This window comes from Callorhinchus milii, unplaced genomic scaffold, assembly GCF_018977255.1.
Source record: "Callorhinchus milii isolate IMCB2004 unplaced genomic scaffold, IMCB_Cmil_1.0 Scaffold258, whole genome shotgun sequence".
NCBI lineage: Eukaryota > Metazoa > Chordata > Chondrichthyes > Chimaeriformes > Callorhinchidae > Callorhinchus > Callorhinchus milii.
The window spans coordinates 21,952-38,482 of record NW_024704999.1 but is presented as its reverse complement, the minus strand read 5'-3'; the positions used below and the strand labels follow the sequence as shown (position 1 = coordinate 38,482).

The 16,531-nt window shown below is 49.8% G+C and overlaps 1 protein-coding gene across 1 annotated transcript in view; it reads left to right on the top strand.

The window, feature by feature from the left end:
- Window positions 1-16,531, top strand: part of LOC103191360 — a gene marked incomplete at its 3' end in the record, with an annotated part of 44,527 nt that overhangs the window by 19,686 nt on the left and 8,310 nt on the right. The window contains 21 exon segments of the mRNA XM_042346029.1: window positions 372-965; window positions 1,010-1,215; window positions 1,616-1,719; window positions 2,037-2,103; window positions 2,697-2,837; window positions 3,632-3,743; window positions 4,170-4,252; window positions 4,530-4,584; window positions 5,587-5,725; window positions 6,873-7,497; window positions 10,291-10,461; window positions 10,630-10,767; window positions 10,890-11,060; window positions 11,603-11,763; window positions 12,267-12,456; window positions 12,773-12,922; window positions 13,367-13,542; window positions 13,846-13,937; window positions 14,416-14,541; window positions 15,156-15,226; window positions 15,816-15,937. Of these exon segments, the coding sequence (XP_042201963.1) occupies window positions 372-965; window positions 1,010-1,215; window positions 1,616-1,719; window positions 2,037-2,103; window positions 2,697-2,837; window positions 3,632-3,743; window positions 4,170-4,252; window positions 4,530-4,584; window positions 5,587-5,725; window positions 6,873-7,497; window positions 10,291-10,461; window positions 10,630-10,767; window positions 10,890-11,060; window positions 11,603-11,763; window positions 12,267-12,456; window positions 12,773-12,922; window positions 13,367-13,542; window positions 13,846-13,937; window positions 14,416-14,541; window positions 15,156-15,226; window positions 15,816-15,937 (3,694 nt within the window).

Below are 16,531 nucleotides of genomic sequence, written 5' to 3'. Positions count from 1 at the left end.
AAGCAAAAGGAATTGATGGAAAGGTTTATACGTCTCTCCGGTAAGGCTCACAACCGGAAAGACGTCTCGCCCACAAACACACAGTGGCTCCACTTTACAACGTATCCTGTGAAGCGCTTAGAGACGTCGCGAAGATGTGATCAGGCGCTGTGTCAAATACAGTTATTATTATTATTCCTCTTCGACCACTCCCTCCTACCCTCATCCTCCCCATCCTCCACCCCCCCTGATCCCAACCACCAGCTCGGGTGCAGATCTCGACTGTCCAGCGCCTTGGGACTTCCTCCCGACTCTGTGAAAGGCGCCGCGTAAATATCAAGTGTTGTTGTTTAATGCGTGGTTTTAATGCACCAGTTTATTCTCTTCAGCAGCAACGACGCCGACGGGCAGAGCGAGTCCACTGGCGTCCGCTTCCCCGCTGGGCTGCGCTCCGGGTTCTAACCCGGCGGGAATGTCCTGTGTGTCCGGCTTACCGGAAACGCCGAGCGCGGTGAGGGCCATCGCCACTCGTGGTAGCAACGACAACAACCCCCACCACAACAGTAGCCACAGCGCGTCTGCGAGTCAGCCCCCCGAGCTGCTGTTTCAGGGCAGCCCCGACAAGCCACGCCACGTAGCTCCCGCGCTGGCGGCGAGAGTCGCACCGGACGCCAGCGGCCCAGCGGAAAGGCGGGACGAGGTGGAGCGGGCTGGTCTGCAGCTCCACACGGCCGGCGCCATCCGTCACACATCCACCCATCAGCCCAGCGCTCTCGGAGATGAGCTGAGCCACTGCGGTTTCCCTGGGGAGCAGCTCCGGTCGGCTCCGACCGTCAAGACCTCGCCCGTGGAGAGGGACCTGTTTTATCCGACGGCCTTTGACACCAGCTGGCTCCCGACCAACGGTGAAATGGCTTCCTTTCTGTCGGAGGAGCTGGAGGGTGTTGGGAAGGACCTGGAGGACGAGGAGGAGGCGGAGGAGGGGTGTCCGAGGGTGCGGCTGAGCGCCGGCGAGCTCGCTGCTCTGCAGCCGGACGGAGGCTGGGAGAGCCGGGCTACGGGGAGTCAGCCGCTGAGTCCGACCCGCTCGGAGCCGAGAGGAAGAAGTGGGAGCGTCAGGAGGAAGCCGCTTTCGCCTCGGTGCAGGGATCGTCCGTGGGCAGCTCGGACTGGGGCAGCCACTCCGACTTCGATCTGACCGCGGAGGATGTCAACGAGATTGACGTGGAAATACTGGTATGTTAGACATCGACCGCGGTGTGCCCATGCATGTGTGGTGTGTGTACGTGCGTGTGTGTGTGGTACGTCGCCGTGTACAATTGGCTGCCGCGTTTCCCTCCCACCCCCACAAAACGCACAGTCGATCCACTTCCCAGCGAGGCTCTTTTGAGACGTCTCAACCACGTGGCGCTGCGTCAAGTGCAAGGATTATTACAGGATTATTGTGAATTACCCGTTTGACTGACTGTCCAGCGTCTTGGGCCGTCCTCTTGCCCCGAGAGGCGCGGTATAAATGCCACTTGTCGTTGTCGTCGTCGTCGTCGTTTCTTTAGTTGACGCCTAAATCCGGGCAATTGATAAAATGGTTGGCAAATAATCACTGGCTGCCTTTCTGCTTTTTCACCGAAACCCGCAGAGCCACTCGGACAGCGAGTACATCGACATGGAGATGGAAGAGGGTGAGGTGGAGGACGGGCTTCCCGTGTCTTTAGCCGTCAGCAAATTGTGTGCCCCTCCCAGGTCAGTAGCTCCATGTCCCCCACCCCACCATCGGGCGGTAGGGCCTTCAGCCTCTCTGCCCCCCCCCCCCCCCCAACCCTTTGGAACTCCACAATCCCTTCGCTTGGCTCTCCTCCCTCCCTCCCTCACCTGCGTTACAGTTTGTACACTTTACGGCTACGTGTGGGACGTTGCTCCATTTGCAAGTTAGCTGCAATGACACACAGTCACTACGTTCTACGGCATCAGCCCGTGAAGCGCTCTACGTCGTCTGAATGCTGTGATGAGAATGCAAGTTATTGGGGTGAAAACTAATGCACGTCAATCTTGTTTGACAGGTGGCATTTTCACAATTATTCTCAAGTGCCCATGTTACAATCTCACAGACACCCGACCAAGAGAAGGGTAAGTCAGGGTCGCACGGCATAACCTACACTGTGCGTGCGCTATTCATTGCAGCCGGTAAGTGCACGTGCGGCGACGGATCAAGACTATCGTGGAGTCCTGTAGCTCAGCGGTTAGAGCACTCGCCTCGCAAGCGGGAGGACCTGGGTCTGATTCCCAGGCAGGTCAGGGTGAACTGTTTCCTTACTCCGCACAGGCCTCTGTTTACCGAGCAGTAAACTGGCTATTAGACGACTAGCAGATCGCGTTTCCGGGGGTAATAATCTCTTCAAAAAAAATTAAACAATAATAATTTGATCACTCAATCCACGATTGTTTGTGGGGACGTCGCTGGGCGCAGTTGGCTGTCGTGTTTGGCCCACAAAACACACAGTCACTACACTTTACAGTGTATCCTGTAAAGCGCTGTGAAACGTCCCAACAATGTGATAAGGCGCTATATCAAATGCAAGGATTATATTATTATATAGGAACACAGGAACAGAAGTAGGCCATTCAGCCTCTCGAGCCTGTTCTGCTGTTCTATATCAAATGCAAGGATCATTATTATTTATATTATTTGTGTTTAAACCGGGAAGACCTTTCCGTTGGAGCTGAGGAGAAGCAGGAAGAACCTCCTGAGACACACTATGCGGGAGCGAGAGCTACGACGGTTGATGCAGACTCGTTTCAATGGGCTGAGAGAACTTCTCTTCAAGTACGAGAAGGTTTCCAAGCGGGCCATCCTGAACGAGGTCAGCCTTCGATCCTTCACCCTTTATTTATTAATCAAAGTAATAATAATCCTAGCATTTGATTCAGCGCCCGATCATAACGAGACGTCTCACAGCGTTTCACACTGTAAAGTGTAGTGACTGTGTATTTTGTGGGCGCCAAATGTGCCCAGCGACGTCCCCACAAGCAGCCGTGGATTGAAGTGACCAAATTATTATTTGGGGGGATTTTTTTGTGAAGGAATTATTTCCCCCAGGAAGCGATCAGAACTCTGGAACACTCTCCCCCAATCCCTCACACTCGTCTTCAAATCCCTTCGTGCCCTGGTACCTCCCTACCTCTCCCACCTACTTACTCACCAACCCACTACCCTCTGTCTTAGCTCCGACCTGCTGCTTGTCCCTCGTGCACTCTATTCAAGTGGTCGCACTTTCAGTCAATAGTCCCCGAAGCTCTTGTCACTCTCTCCCTCCGTCGTTCCTTCCTTCCTTCCCTCCTTCCCTCCTTCCTTCCTTCCCTCCTTCCTTCCTTCCTCCCTCCCCATTTTCAGGTTGCACCTGAAGGCCTTCCAATTCCACGCTGCATATGCTCACCTCCCCAGTTCGGCATCGTACTCCCGTCACTATCAAGCGCTCCGGACGCTACCCTGTGTGAAGGGTGGGGCGTAAAGGCGAGTTGTTGTATTTTATGGACGAAACGTGTGCGGCCAATTGCGCACAGCGGTGTCCCACAAACAGTCGTGGATCGAGTGACCAATTATTGTTATGACAGTTTTGAGAAGGCTCACTGATGGGCACCGGCTTCTGTCCCGCAGGCCATCAATGAAATCCAGGCCTTGAACGAAAAGGCGCAGAAATTGGCGGTGGAGAAAAAGCTGCTGATGAAAAAGCACAGGGCGTTGTTCAAGATCATCTCAGTCCTGTCCGGTAAGTCACGCCTGGCTCTACAGTACTGCTAACAGCAGCCGACGGGAATAAAGCTCCTCCGGAAATCTGTTAGAGCAGAACTGGACATCACAGAATGTTACGGCACAGAAGGAGACCATTCGATCCATTTTGCCTGCGACGGCTCTTTGAAAGAGCCACCAACTAGTCCCCACTCCCCTACGTTTACCCCAACAAGTCCCACTCCCCTGCTCTGGTCTCCCCTCTGACTCTTTTCTCAAGACCGTCCTCTTCGACCAACTGAGCCTTCGGTCACCCCTCCTACCCCCACCCTCCCTGCCCTCCACCCCTCCTGATCTCAAAGACCAGCTCGGGTCCAATTCCTTGACTGTCCAGCGCCTTGGGACGTCCTCCTGACGTGAAAGGTGTTGTGTAAATGTGACGTGTTGTTGTCTCTACGTTGCACAGGAGAGAAGAAGTGTAAGGATCAGCAAAGCAGAGCGGCTGAATGCGAGGAGGTGACAAAGGGAGTTACAAGGCAGACATCGAGTGTAAGTGTGGAGATAATAATAATAATCCTTGCATTTGAAGCATTTGACACTTCCAGACGTCTCTTCACAAAGCGCTTAACTGTAAAGTGAACTGACTGTACATTTTGAGGGCGAAAATTGCGCGCAGCAGCGTCCCAACAAACAGCCGCGGATTGACCGACGACATTATTATTTTATTTTTTTTATAAATGATTGTTAAAATACTCTGTCAATACTCGAACCCGCACTTGACGTTCCAAGTAATGCGCTTTCGTGTTCTTTTTCCCCCCCCCCCCAGCTGCTCTCTACTGGGAAGGTGAACGATGAAGATTCAACTTTGGTCCCTGTAGCTGGTAAAATCTCACTCGTGGTTAAGACATTTTAGTGCCTGAAAATAAGTATGTATAATAATAATAATAATAATAATAATCCTTGCATTTGATATAGCGCTTTTCACGTCGGGAGGACGTCCCAAAGCGCTTCACAGATCACACTGTAAAGTGAATTGACTGTATATTTGTGGGCGAACGTATGTGTATGTGTTCAGGAATAATAATAATACTAATAATCCCAATCCTTGCATTTGATGCAGCGCCTTTTCGCGTCTTCGAGACGTCTCGAAGCGCTTCACGGGGTACCCTGTGACGCGTGGTGCCTGTGTATTTCGTGGGCGAAACACAGCAGCCACTTTGCACACAGCAGTGACCCACAAACAGCTGTGAGATAAACGGTCAACTTTATTTGGGGGATTATCGGCCAGTTTTTCCCGGGAGGGAGAGAGAAGCTTTTCTTTTCGAGCGGCGCCGCGGGAGATCTTTGACGTCCACCTAAGTCGTCCATAGACGGGGAGTGAGTGACATTTAACGGATGGGGTCTCCCGACAATGCAACACACACCGCTCCCCCCCCCCCCCCCCCCAGCACTGCATTGGGAGCGTCAGCTTAGACTGTGCGATTCCAAGCCCTGTGGGGGCTTGAACACACAACCTTCTGACTCCGAGGCACGACTGCTCCAGGCTGACATCCTGTAAAGGGTTAGTGGGAATCTGGAGCTCTCTCTCTCGCTCTCTCCCCCACCCCACCACCACAAAAAGGCTGTGGGTTATGGCTGTGGATCCATTCACATTGTCGAGACCGAGGTGGACAGATGTTTGTTAGGTCAGGATGTCAAGGGATATGGGGCAAAGGCGGGTAATTGGAGTTGAGGTACAGATCAGCCATAATGGCAGAACAGGCTCGAGGGGCTGAATGGCCTCCTCCTGCTCCTATATTTGGCTATTTTTGTTTCCCCCCCGGCTTCCTCCTCAGACTGATCTCTTGTGTGTGTGCGTGTGTGTGCGTGTGTGGTGTCCGCAGGAACCCCCTTTCACCTCCTCCTGAAGAGAATCGCGGTTTCCCCCCGGAGCGAGGAGTTGGCAGTGGAGCGCGAGGCGCTGAGCAACAGCCACGAAACTCGGCCACAGGAGCCGGCTCTGCCTCCAGCCTTTCCAGGTCGGTACCGACCGCGCCTCAGGCTGACACAGCGCCTCGCGCTGCCTTTCCCCAGCCCGGGGCTTGTCTCGAGACCCTCCTCCTCCTCCTCTTCCTCGACGGCGCCTTCAGTCGCCCTCAAAAGTTTGCAGAGAGTAACTGGTTCGATGAGCTCGCGGTAGCTGGTCTTTACCAGCAGGCGGAGCAAAGATATATTGGCCCGTGTTTGTGTATGTTTCGTTCTCTCTCTCTCTCTCTCTCTCTCTCTAGCTGTTGGTATGTACGTGTGTCTATCTGTGTGTGTGTGTGTGTGTGTGTGTGTGTGTCTTCTCGTGTGTCTATCTGTGTGTGTATGTGTCTTCTCGTGTGTCTGTGTGTGTGTGTGTCTTCTCGTGTGTCTATCTGTGTGTGTGTGTGTTTTCTCATGTGTCTATCTGTGTGTGTGTGTGTATGTGTCTTCTTGTGTGTGTGTGTGTTTTTTCTCGTTTGTATCTGTGTGTGTGTGTGTGCGTGTGTATGTGTCTTCTCGTGTGTCTATCTGTGTGTGTGTGTGTGTGTGTGTCTTCTCGTGTCTATCTGTGTATGTGTCTTCTCGTGTGTCTGTGTGTGTGTCTTCTCGTGTGTCTATCTGTGTGTGTGTGTGTGTGTCTTCTCGTGTGTCTATCTGTGTGTGTGTGTGTATGTGTCTTCTCGTGTGTCTGTGTGTGTGTTTTTTCTCGTGTGTCTATCTCTGTGTGTGTGTGTATGTGTCTTCTCGTGTGTCTGTGTGTGTGTGTGTGTGTCTTCTCGTGTGTGTGTGTGTGTTTTCTCGTGTGTCTTCTCATGTGCCTGTCTGTGTGTGTGTGTTTTTCTCGTGTGTCTATCTGTGTGTGTGTGTGTCTCTCTCTGTCTCACACCTGTGTGTCCCTTTCATTCCCACACCTTTCTATTTGTGTGTGTTTCTGTTTCTCTCGGGTATTTCTATAAGTGTGCGTGTGTGCGTGTTTCCACATTAGAGCTGTCCGCTCCCTCTGCTAAGCGGACTCCGACCTGCTCCACGTCCCCCGCCCGCCCCCGGCTCCACTCTCGGCGGTTGCTCATTCAGTCTCTCTGCCCCCCCCCCCCCCCCCTCCCTGCCCTCCACCCCCCCAAACCCCCCCAACTTCCGTCTCCGTGTTTTTTTTCCACAACAGGGAGCTGCTCATCTGGCATCCGAGCATCTTTTCCCGACACATAGAGAATCCGGGAGGGTGGGGACAGCCCGAGAGAGACCCAGATAAGGACCTGCGGACGCTACAGGATTGGGAGCAGCTGCGATCGATACCCCACGAGCCGTCGAACGCCGAGCGGTCAACGCGGGGCGATATTCCCGGCTACAGACTGACCAGAGAGGAGCCGGGTGTGAGGGGAGCGAGCGAGGGGAGCGAGCTGGGAACGGGAGCCGCTCCCGAGCCCGCCGCGGGGCCGGTCGGGCCCAGGTCTTGCACGGTGCTGTCCACGGTAACTCAGGCGGGCAGGAAAAGCTCGGAAGCTGCTGGATTTGGGGTTAGAGGCAGAACCCAGGGCCTGAAAGCCACCCCGGGCCGGGACATCCTGCGCAAGCTGGCCAAGAAGGTGCAAGAGGCCGGCATCAAGCCCTGGTCCTGGAAGTCGCGGAGAGACGAGGGGGAGCCTGGGAGTGACGGCAGGGGAGGAGAGGTGTGCGTACGGCAGCCGGGAGCAGGTGGAGGCGGAGGAGGCACTCAGGCAGAGGAACGTCAGTGGGAGTTTGCTACACCACGTCAGCCCGGAACGCCACCCCGGCTTAGCCGAGACGGGGTTCGGGATGTCCCCTGCTGATGTCAACACGGCCCGCGGTTATCTGCCGTTCGACCCCACACTGCCCGCACCGAGGTAACCCATCGCCAAGGTAGCCAGCGCTACTGATCCCGAACTCCTTCCTCCTCCTCTCTCTCTCTTTCTCTCTCTCTCTCTCTCTCTCTCTCTCCGTGCCGCGGTGAGAAAGACACGCGGCTGCTAGACGTGTCCGTTTCTCGTTCGTCTGCGAGGAGCTGGAGTCTGGCGTCCAACGCCATTCCGATGCCAAACGCAACACAGAGAGCGCTCTGGGGCGCTACACTGCGTGAGGGGCACGGTGGTGTTGACCGCACGTCTCCCACCTCTCGTCCCCCCCCCCCCCCCCCCCCGCGCGAGGTGAGCTATGCCTGGCCTGGATGTACAGCGGAACAAAGCCTGGATGACATTAACCAAATAATAATTTGGTCGCTCAACCCACGACTGCTTGTGGGATGGGACGTCGCCGGGCGCAATTGGCTGCCGCGTTTCGCCCACAAAACACACAACACAGTCACTCCACTTTACAGTGTATCCTGTGAAGCGCTTTGAGGCGTCTCGACGACGTGATAAGGTGCTATATCAAATGCGAGGATTATTTTTATTATTAATTTTCCGTGTCGGGTATTGTCTAAAGCACGAAGACCCCATTACTTCCCTCAACTCTTTTTCCCTCCTCCTTTCCCTACCTCCCCCTCTGTTTCCGGGAGTGGGATGAAAGAGACAGAGAGCCCTCGGAGAGGGGTGGGGGGGGGGGGGGAATCGAACAAGGAATCTTTAATCTCCGATTCGGAAACTTTTGCACAATAGGAACAAACTGGAAACGGAGCGGGGGGAATAAACGCCAGCGACGTGAATCGAGCCGAGCCTTCACGGATTTCCCGGTCGCCAAACCGAACCTTGGGGGTTTCTCTCTCTTTTTTTTTTACACACACACACACTCAAAAATCTTTGCGATTGATTCAAAGAACCGTTGACCGGAACAAACTCTTCCCGGTCGTCAGTCGGTTGGCGGATCGCTTTTTCCGGGAGTAATGATCCCTTCAAAAAAAAAAAGAAAGAAAGAAGAATAATAATTTGGCCGCTCAATCCGCGACCGAATGCGGGACGCTGCTGGGTGCAAATCGGCGACTGCGTTTTTTTGCCCACGAAACACACAGTCATTCCACTTTACAGTGTACTCAGCGAAGCGCTTTTTTGAGACGTTTCGAAGACCCGGTGAGAGGCGCTGCATCAGATTTATTAAGGATTATTATTATTATTATTAATACCGAAAACCGCATCGATTTTTTTTTTATTGTCAGTGGGTTTTTACACTTTGCAGAGCAGCTCTCGAGACTTTCAGGGTTTTATTTTTTATTGAGGCCCTTTTTTTAAACACACATTTCACGCAAAGACAGAACAACCGCTGTGTAAGGTTCTCTAGTGTTCTGTCGGGTGCTCACACAGTATTTATTTACTTTCAAGACCGTTTTGTACCTTACCTTTACTATCCTTTTTTTTTTTGTTCCATATGTACGTATGCAGCGTAGTAGATGTTTTTTTTGTGTGCCGCGCGTGCGATTTTTTTTTTCTCTCTCTCTCTCTCTTTTCCCCCCATATCCCTCCTCCTCCCCGGGTTTGCGGAGACTGCCGCAGCCTTTTACTAACAGCGTTTTTTTCCCCGACATTCGCGGCCCCATTTTAGGTGGCTGTTTAGGAGGAGGGTGGGGGGGGGGTGGCGGAGAGGGTGCAGGAGGGAGAGTCGATCCACTTTACAAGATATCCAATCAACTCACTTTCCAGTGTATCCTGTGAAGCGCTTTGAGGCGTCTCGAAGACGCGCTAAGCCGCTACATCAAATGCAAGGATTACTATTAATATTATTATTATTATTATTATATTCTCAGTGTCATACGGTCAAATTCTCTGTTATATTTTCGGCGGTGAAAGAAAGTTAACAGTTTGTCTGTGCGCGTGTGCGTGTCTGCGCGTGTGTATGTGTGTGTGTGCGTGCGAGTGAGAGAGCAACTACTACTGCGAGTCTTTAGTACACTGAGCACATTATGGGCGGAGTGACTCCTCTTGGCACTGCCTTTATCTGAAAAGGGCAAGATTGGAGAACGTGTGCTGAGTAACGGTCAAGGAATGTTTGTGTTTGAAAGTTGAACGCCATTAGTAGAGAAAGCTTTCAGATGTTAGTTCTCCATTACTAAGCGCCATAAATCTCACAGCCCAGCTTGCTAGTTGAGTGGGTTTTTATTTAAGAGTCTGAGATTATAGTTGTGCGCGGGATTGATAAATGGCTAAATTGAGTTTACAGAATCATGGTGTTTAAACAGAACAGTCAGGGGAAAGCTTCGCACAGAATTGACGTGGCTGGTGCAAGGGATGAGTGTTGGACCACACCATAGCTCCTATCTAACGCATTGGGACGTCCTCCCAATGTGAAAGGCGCTATACAAATGTTATTTGTTGTTGTTAATCCGTGGAATCCTGTAGTGCAGTGAATAGCACACTCGCCTCGCAAGCGAGAGGTCTTGGGTTTGATTCCCGGGCAAAGCGAAACCTTAGGCAAGATTCCTTGCTCCACATGCCTCTGTTTACCTCGTAGTAAGTAGAAACCTAGTGTTAGTCGACTGGCAGATCGATTATTCCGGGGTAATAGTCCTTCCAAAAATTAATTAATAGTTTGGTAACTCAATCCATGACTGTTTGTGGGACACTGCCATTGCACGATTGATTGATTGATTGCTGTTTTGCAACGATATTTATCCTGTGTGTCTTTAACCTCTCCAGAGTGGACACGAGCCCGCTGTGCGGGTGTGGAATGTGGCTGAGAAGACCCAAGTGGCTGAGTTACAATGCCACATGTACGGAGTGCTGTGCGTGGCCTTCTCCCCCAACATGAAGTATATTGTATCGGTGGGCTTCCAGCATAACAAGACCGTCAACGTCTGGGATTGGAAGGTAAGAGAGAGAAAATCTTAAATTAGGTTCTAAATGTAGGCGTCGGGAAGCTTTTGCACTTCAATAATACAGTCACTCCACTTTACAGTATGTCCCGTGAAGCGCTTTGAGATGACGGATTATGATTGTGTTCCGAAGTATTTACAAAAAATCTCTTATTTTTGACAGAAAAACTGCATTGTAGCTTCTAACAAGGTCTCCAGTAAGGTCACGGCCATCTCCTTTTCCGAAGACGGCAGTTACTTTGTGACGGTTGGCCACAGGCACGTCAAGTTCTGGTACTTGAACGAATCGAAAGCCTGCAAGGTGGGAGTACACATCCTTATTGTCTCAACTGCATTCTTAGACTATTCCGCAGTTAACCATCTAAGCTCTAAGCTCCATCTCTAAGTTATGTAATTCTTTTTGTGTGTGTGCTTTGAACGCAGGCAAATGTGACCATTCCTCTATTGGGGCGATCAGGACTGCTGGGGGAGCTGCACAATAACCTGTTCTGTGGCGTAGTGTGTGTTAAGGGCAAGACTTTCTGCAGCACCAGCTCCGGCCTTCTGTGTCAGTTCAACTCGAGAAGACAGCTTGACAAGTGGCTGGATCTACAGGTAAAGTGTCTCTGTCGTCTGAAGGTCAAAAATGTTTACTGGGGTAAACGTGCAGATATGTGCACAAGTGATATGTAAGTCGAGAAATTTTCTGTTGCTCTCAAATTCCTTTTTCAAAGCATCAGTTAAATCATCTTGCGGGTTATTAAGCCGCCACTGTTTGGAAAATGCGCTGTGGCTGCCTAGTAGGGAATTTGCCGAAGGTTTGGCCTCGCTTGCGAATCGAACCCGGGTCCTTGATATTGTCGCATTACCAATAAATGTGAAACTCTACGCAAACCATACAGTTGTTCTAAGAACCCTCAGCAGGTCAGGCCGAGAGAAAAGTGGGTTAACGTCTCAGGTCAATGACCTTTCATCGCAAGTTTTTATTTCAGATTTCCAGCATCTTCTGTACATCCTGTGAAGCTCTTTTAGACGTCTCAAAGACCCAATAAGGCACAACATCAAATGCAAGGATTATGATTATTATTATTCAGAGTATTTTGCCTTTTGTTTGCTAAACGTTGTTTATTTTCTGTGCCAATTTTTTTTTCTTTCAGACATCCGTTGCGAACTCGATGACTGTGGCAGAGAATTTTATCATCTGTGGCTGTTCTGATGGGACAGTGAAACTGTTTGATCCCGCGACCCTCCAGCTTATCACCCATCTGCCCAAACCTCATCACCTGGGTGTGGATGTAGCAGCTGGACTTGAACCAAGGTAAGTAAACGTGCCAGGGTAGGTCTCGACTCTCCTTCCTCTCCCTGCCCATCCTTCTGAACATGAAAGCTGTATTGCAAGCAGTTCTGACCTGTTACCAAATGCAATGCAGCCCCGTAGCATAGCAGTTAGCGCTCTCACCTCGCAAGCAAGCGAGAGAATCGGGGTTCCCGGGCGGGGTCAAGGCGAAACCTCAGGCAACATAAGTCAACATACTCCATCCACGCGCCTCTGTTTACCTAACAGTACGTTGAAACCCAGTTGTCAGTCTAGTGGTGGATCGCTTTTCCGGAGATAGTAATCCCTCAAAAAAAAACATTTGACCACTCAATCCACAACTTTTTGCGGGACACTGCTGTGAGCAATTGGCCGCTGCGTTTCGCCCACAAATCACGCAGTCACTACAGTATCTCCTGTGAATCGCTTTGAGACGGTCTCAATGATGTGATAAGGCGCTAAATCAAACGGGAGGATTATTATTTATTTTTATCTTCTCTCTTCAGCCATCTCTTTACCCCGAAAACTGACGCTATCTATCCCGACACTGTGGCTGTGGCTTTCGACCCCCGAAATCAGTGGCTGTCATGTGTGTACAATGACCACAGTCTGTACGTGTGGGATATAAAAGACACTAAGAACGTGAAAAAGATTTACTCTGCGCTTTATCACAGTTCGAGTGTGTGGAACATAGAGGTAGGTAGGAAACTGATCTTGACCCTTAACTATCAGTGTCGTGTATTAATGTTATTGATGAGGTTTGGAAGGTCGGGTGATTTGAATGTCGAGGGTGTAAGAACAACTGCAAGTGGAAGCTGCTTTTGCTGGATGCCAGTTGACCCCAGATGCTGAGTAAATCAGACACAACGTCCAGCCCCGCCCGATTCATTTGTATTTTTACCCGTAAAATTTGTATTCGTATTCTTACCTCAAGCGCTCTGGGACTCTACCCTGAGTGAGGCTGTACTGTGTTGTTGATGTTGTTGTAATTGTGACAGTGTCCCTTTGGCAGGTTTATCCCCAACTGGAAGACGGTAACCAGTCTTGCCTCCCGCCTGCGTCCTTCATAACCTGCTCCTCGGACAACACTATTCGGCTGTGGAATTCAAGCCGCGCCTCTGGGTTTTGCCGCACTTCGTTTCACAGGAATATTTATAGCACTGTAAGCTTTTTATCATCTTTTTCCACTCACCCACCAGCCTTTCTTGGGTCTGTGTGTCTGCCTGCATGTGTATCTGTCTGTGTGCTAGAATGGCAGTTCTGTTGGGATGGCGGTTGCATTGAGCAAATCACTAAATGCTGTCAGGATGTCAAGATAAGAGACCAAAGAGTTGGGTGATAGCACTGTTTTTTATGATCAATAATAATTCTTGCATTTGTTATAGCGCTTATCACGTTGTTGAGTGGTCTCAAAACCGGTTTCGCCCACAAAAATATACAGGCAACTCACTTTCCAGTATATCCTGTGAAGCGCTTTGAGATGTCTCAACCACATGATAAGGCGCTGTATCAAATCCAAGGATGATTATTAATATTAATATTATTATTATTTTAAGTGATAAATGGGTTTTAATGTTAATCAATGCAACTTTTGTTCCGTTTGCAGGACTTAATTAAAGTGATTTATGTTGATGACAATATTCAGCACCTACAAGATTCAGCCAACAGCCCCGAGGAAGCTAAAAACGGAGGAAATTCTGAGCTTAAGGCAGGGATTCGGGTTGTGTCCATCAGCAATGACGGGCAGCACTTGGCTTCGGGTGACAGGATGGGGAACCTGAGGTAACAAAGGCCGGTCTATTATGGATAGGTGTGATGCAAAGATCTGCTTGAACGTTTAACTGGTTGAGGCATTGTCACCAGATTAGCAGATCAAAGCAAACTAACCTGCTTTGCCCCACTCTCTCCCTCACCCCCCCCCCCCCACCACCCTCAACAAAAGATACGGTATAGTATACAGCAGAGAATTTGTATTAATAATTAATTATAAAGCATAATACTTGCATTTGGTATAGCGCCTCGTGGAGACATGCTAGAAGAACAAAAGTAAGTCTTTGAGCTGAGCTGCTGTGCTGTGTTTTCCAGGATCTATGACCTCCAGTTCCTGGATGAACTACTGAAAATCGAGGCTCACAATTCTGAGATCTTGTGCTTGGAGTATTCAAAGCCTGATACTGGTGAGTACATAGACGCTTTATTGTTCAGCTGGTACCAGTTTGCGTCTCTCTTTAGCTTTACCCCCTGCCCCGTCAACTCTGAATCGTATGCATACAGCAGTGCTTAGAGAGGGAAGGAGTAAGCAGAGTCTCCTTGGGGCTGAACAGGCTCTGCTATCAACCTCACCCCTCCATTGACCATATGGGCTGACATCCTCATCTCTAAAGTTTACACTCTACACCACAATCCCTCCGCCTCACCCTCCTCTCTCGCCTCCTATAAGTCCCATCTAAAGATCTTCCTCTTTGACCGTGCCTTTGGCCACCCCTCCTGACCCCAACTCCCAGCTCGGGTCCAAAAATGCCTGACTGTCCAGCACCCTGGGGCGTCTTTCCGACATGAAGGGAAGATGTGCAAGTGTAATTTGTTGTTGTTGTTGGCTATTTGGTGTTCCAAAAGCACTGACGACTCTATTGCGTTGGCGTGTTCTTCATACAGGAATCAGACTGCTGGCTACAGCCAGCCGGGACCGACTGATCCACATCCTGAATGTGGACAAACAGTACAGTCTGCAGCAGTCACTGGACGACCATTCCTCATCTATTACTGCTGTGAAGTTTGCAGGTTGGTTGGTAATGGAGCCAAAGTACTCGTCATGACACTACCTTGTAGCTTCTGAGTCCTGCAGCGTAGTGGTTAGAGTGCTTGCCTCGCAAGCAAAAGGGTTCGATTCCCAGGCGGTTCAGGGCGAAACCTTAGGCAAGTTTCCTTACTCAGCGCGCACACACCTCTGTTCACCCGGTTATTAGTCGTCTGGCGGATTGCTTTCAGGGGGTAATAATCCCTTCAACTAAATAAATAATTTGGTTACTCAATCCACAACTATTTATTGGACACTCATGTGCGCAAAATAGAGCCCTACTCTTTACAGAATATTCTGTGAAGTGCTTTGAGACGTCTCAACGACATGATGAGGCGCTGCATCAAATGCAAGGATTATTATTACTTTACGAGCAATGTGCTTGACTTCTGGAACCAGTGCATCTTAAATTGAAAGCATGGTTTAAATATATCGCGGTGACTCAGAATATAAAGCAATCATCGGCTGTTTAAGGTTCTCAATCTACTTGTATTTTGTACTTGGGCGATCTACTGTTGTCAACGAAATGTCAGGGATGATATCTTCGGTGAATTTGTTCTCACAAAATGAGTTTCTTTCCCTACATTTCCCCCTGTAGCCAGTGAAGACTTGGTCAAAGTAATCAGCTGTGGAGCTGACAAAAGCATTTATTTCCGTACCGCACAGAAGGTAAACTGCTTTATTTGATTCATCTTAATTTTCTGTTGCTCTGGACTTGTGCAGTAAACCCCACAAAAGTTGTATCTGTTGGAACTATACATTTAATACGACTTGTGCAAAGTAAAACTCTTCACACAATACATGGTCACTCCACTTTACAGTATAATTCTGTGAGGTGCTTTGAGACGTCTTGAAGACATGATAAGGCATTATCAATAAAATGTAATAAATGTAGTAATAAAATGCAAGTTTTATTACTGTTATAGGTTGAACGAAGAAGGCCCTTTGAACCATCCGTTTTAATCTGATCACGGTCATGAGTCCAAATTCTGACCTACTGCCCTGTCTTATGCCCACGCCCCTTCAAGCCGCTATCTTTTAGATACCTATCTATCTCCCTCCTGAAACACACAATGGACTCAGCCTCCACCACCTTACTTGATGGGGCGCCAACAGCTTTATGTGGTGGGAAGGGAGAGGGGAGTGAGAGGGAAAATCCTCCTAAACTCCCAAGTTATTAAAAATGATCTGGGAATTGTTGCAATCAGGTTTCAGTAGTTGATGCCTCTCTGATGGTATATTGTTTCTCCTTTGTTAGTCTAACGATGGCATTCAGTTCACAAGGACCCACCATGTGGTTGGCAAGACGACTCTGTATGGCATGGATGTCGATGTCACAAACAAGTCCGCGGCTATTGGGTGCCAGGACCGAAATATCAGGTGTGTAATGCAGTTATCGTCGGCCGCGCTTTCAGCCACCATGCCCAAAACTCTGTCATTCTCCCCCTCTATCCCTCCCTCCGCTTTACCCTCCCTTCCTTCCCCATCTCCTGGCTTAGCGTTGTGCTCCGCCACTATCAAGCGCTCTAGGACGGCTACCTTGCGTGAGTGGGAGGGTGGGGCTGTGTAAATGCAAGTTGTTGTGTATTTTATTGTAGCCTCTCTCCCCTTGAACAAATAACTAGAATACGGAGAGTACACCGAGAGTGGAGCAGGAAATAATTCATTAGGTCTTGGTGGAATAACTATTATTTTTAATAAATATAAGTGTTTAATTTTAATGCACAGTACTGTTTCTTTGGTCTGGATTTTTTTTGCCAGCGGGCGTCTGACACATATAAGAGTCTCCAGACGAGACGTGAACACGTGGAAATCATGTCGGGAATTGATTGCACTCTCTTTCTTTCTGAGTGACACACCCTGCTTACCTAATTCCAGAGAGTATTAGGCGCAGGTTGACAAGAGCTTGGTGGGGGAGCCCAGAGGGTGCGTTGGGGTAACTGCTGGAGTCTAACCAGCTAAAACCACAATAGC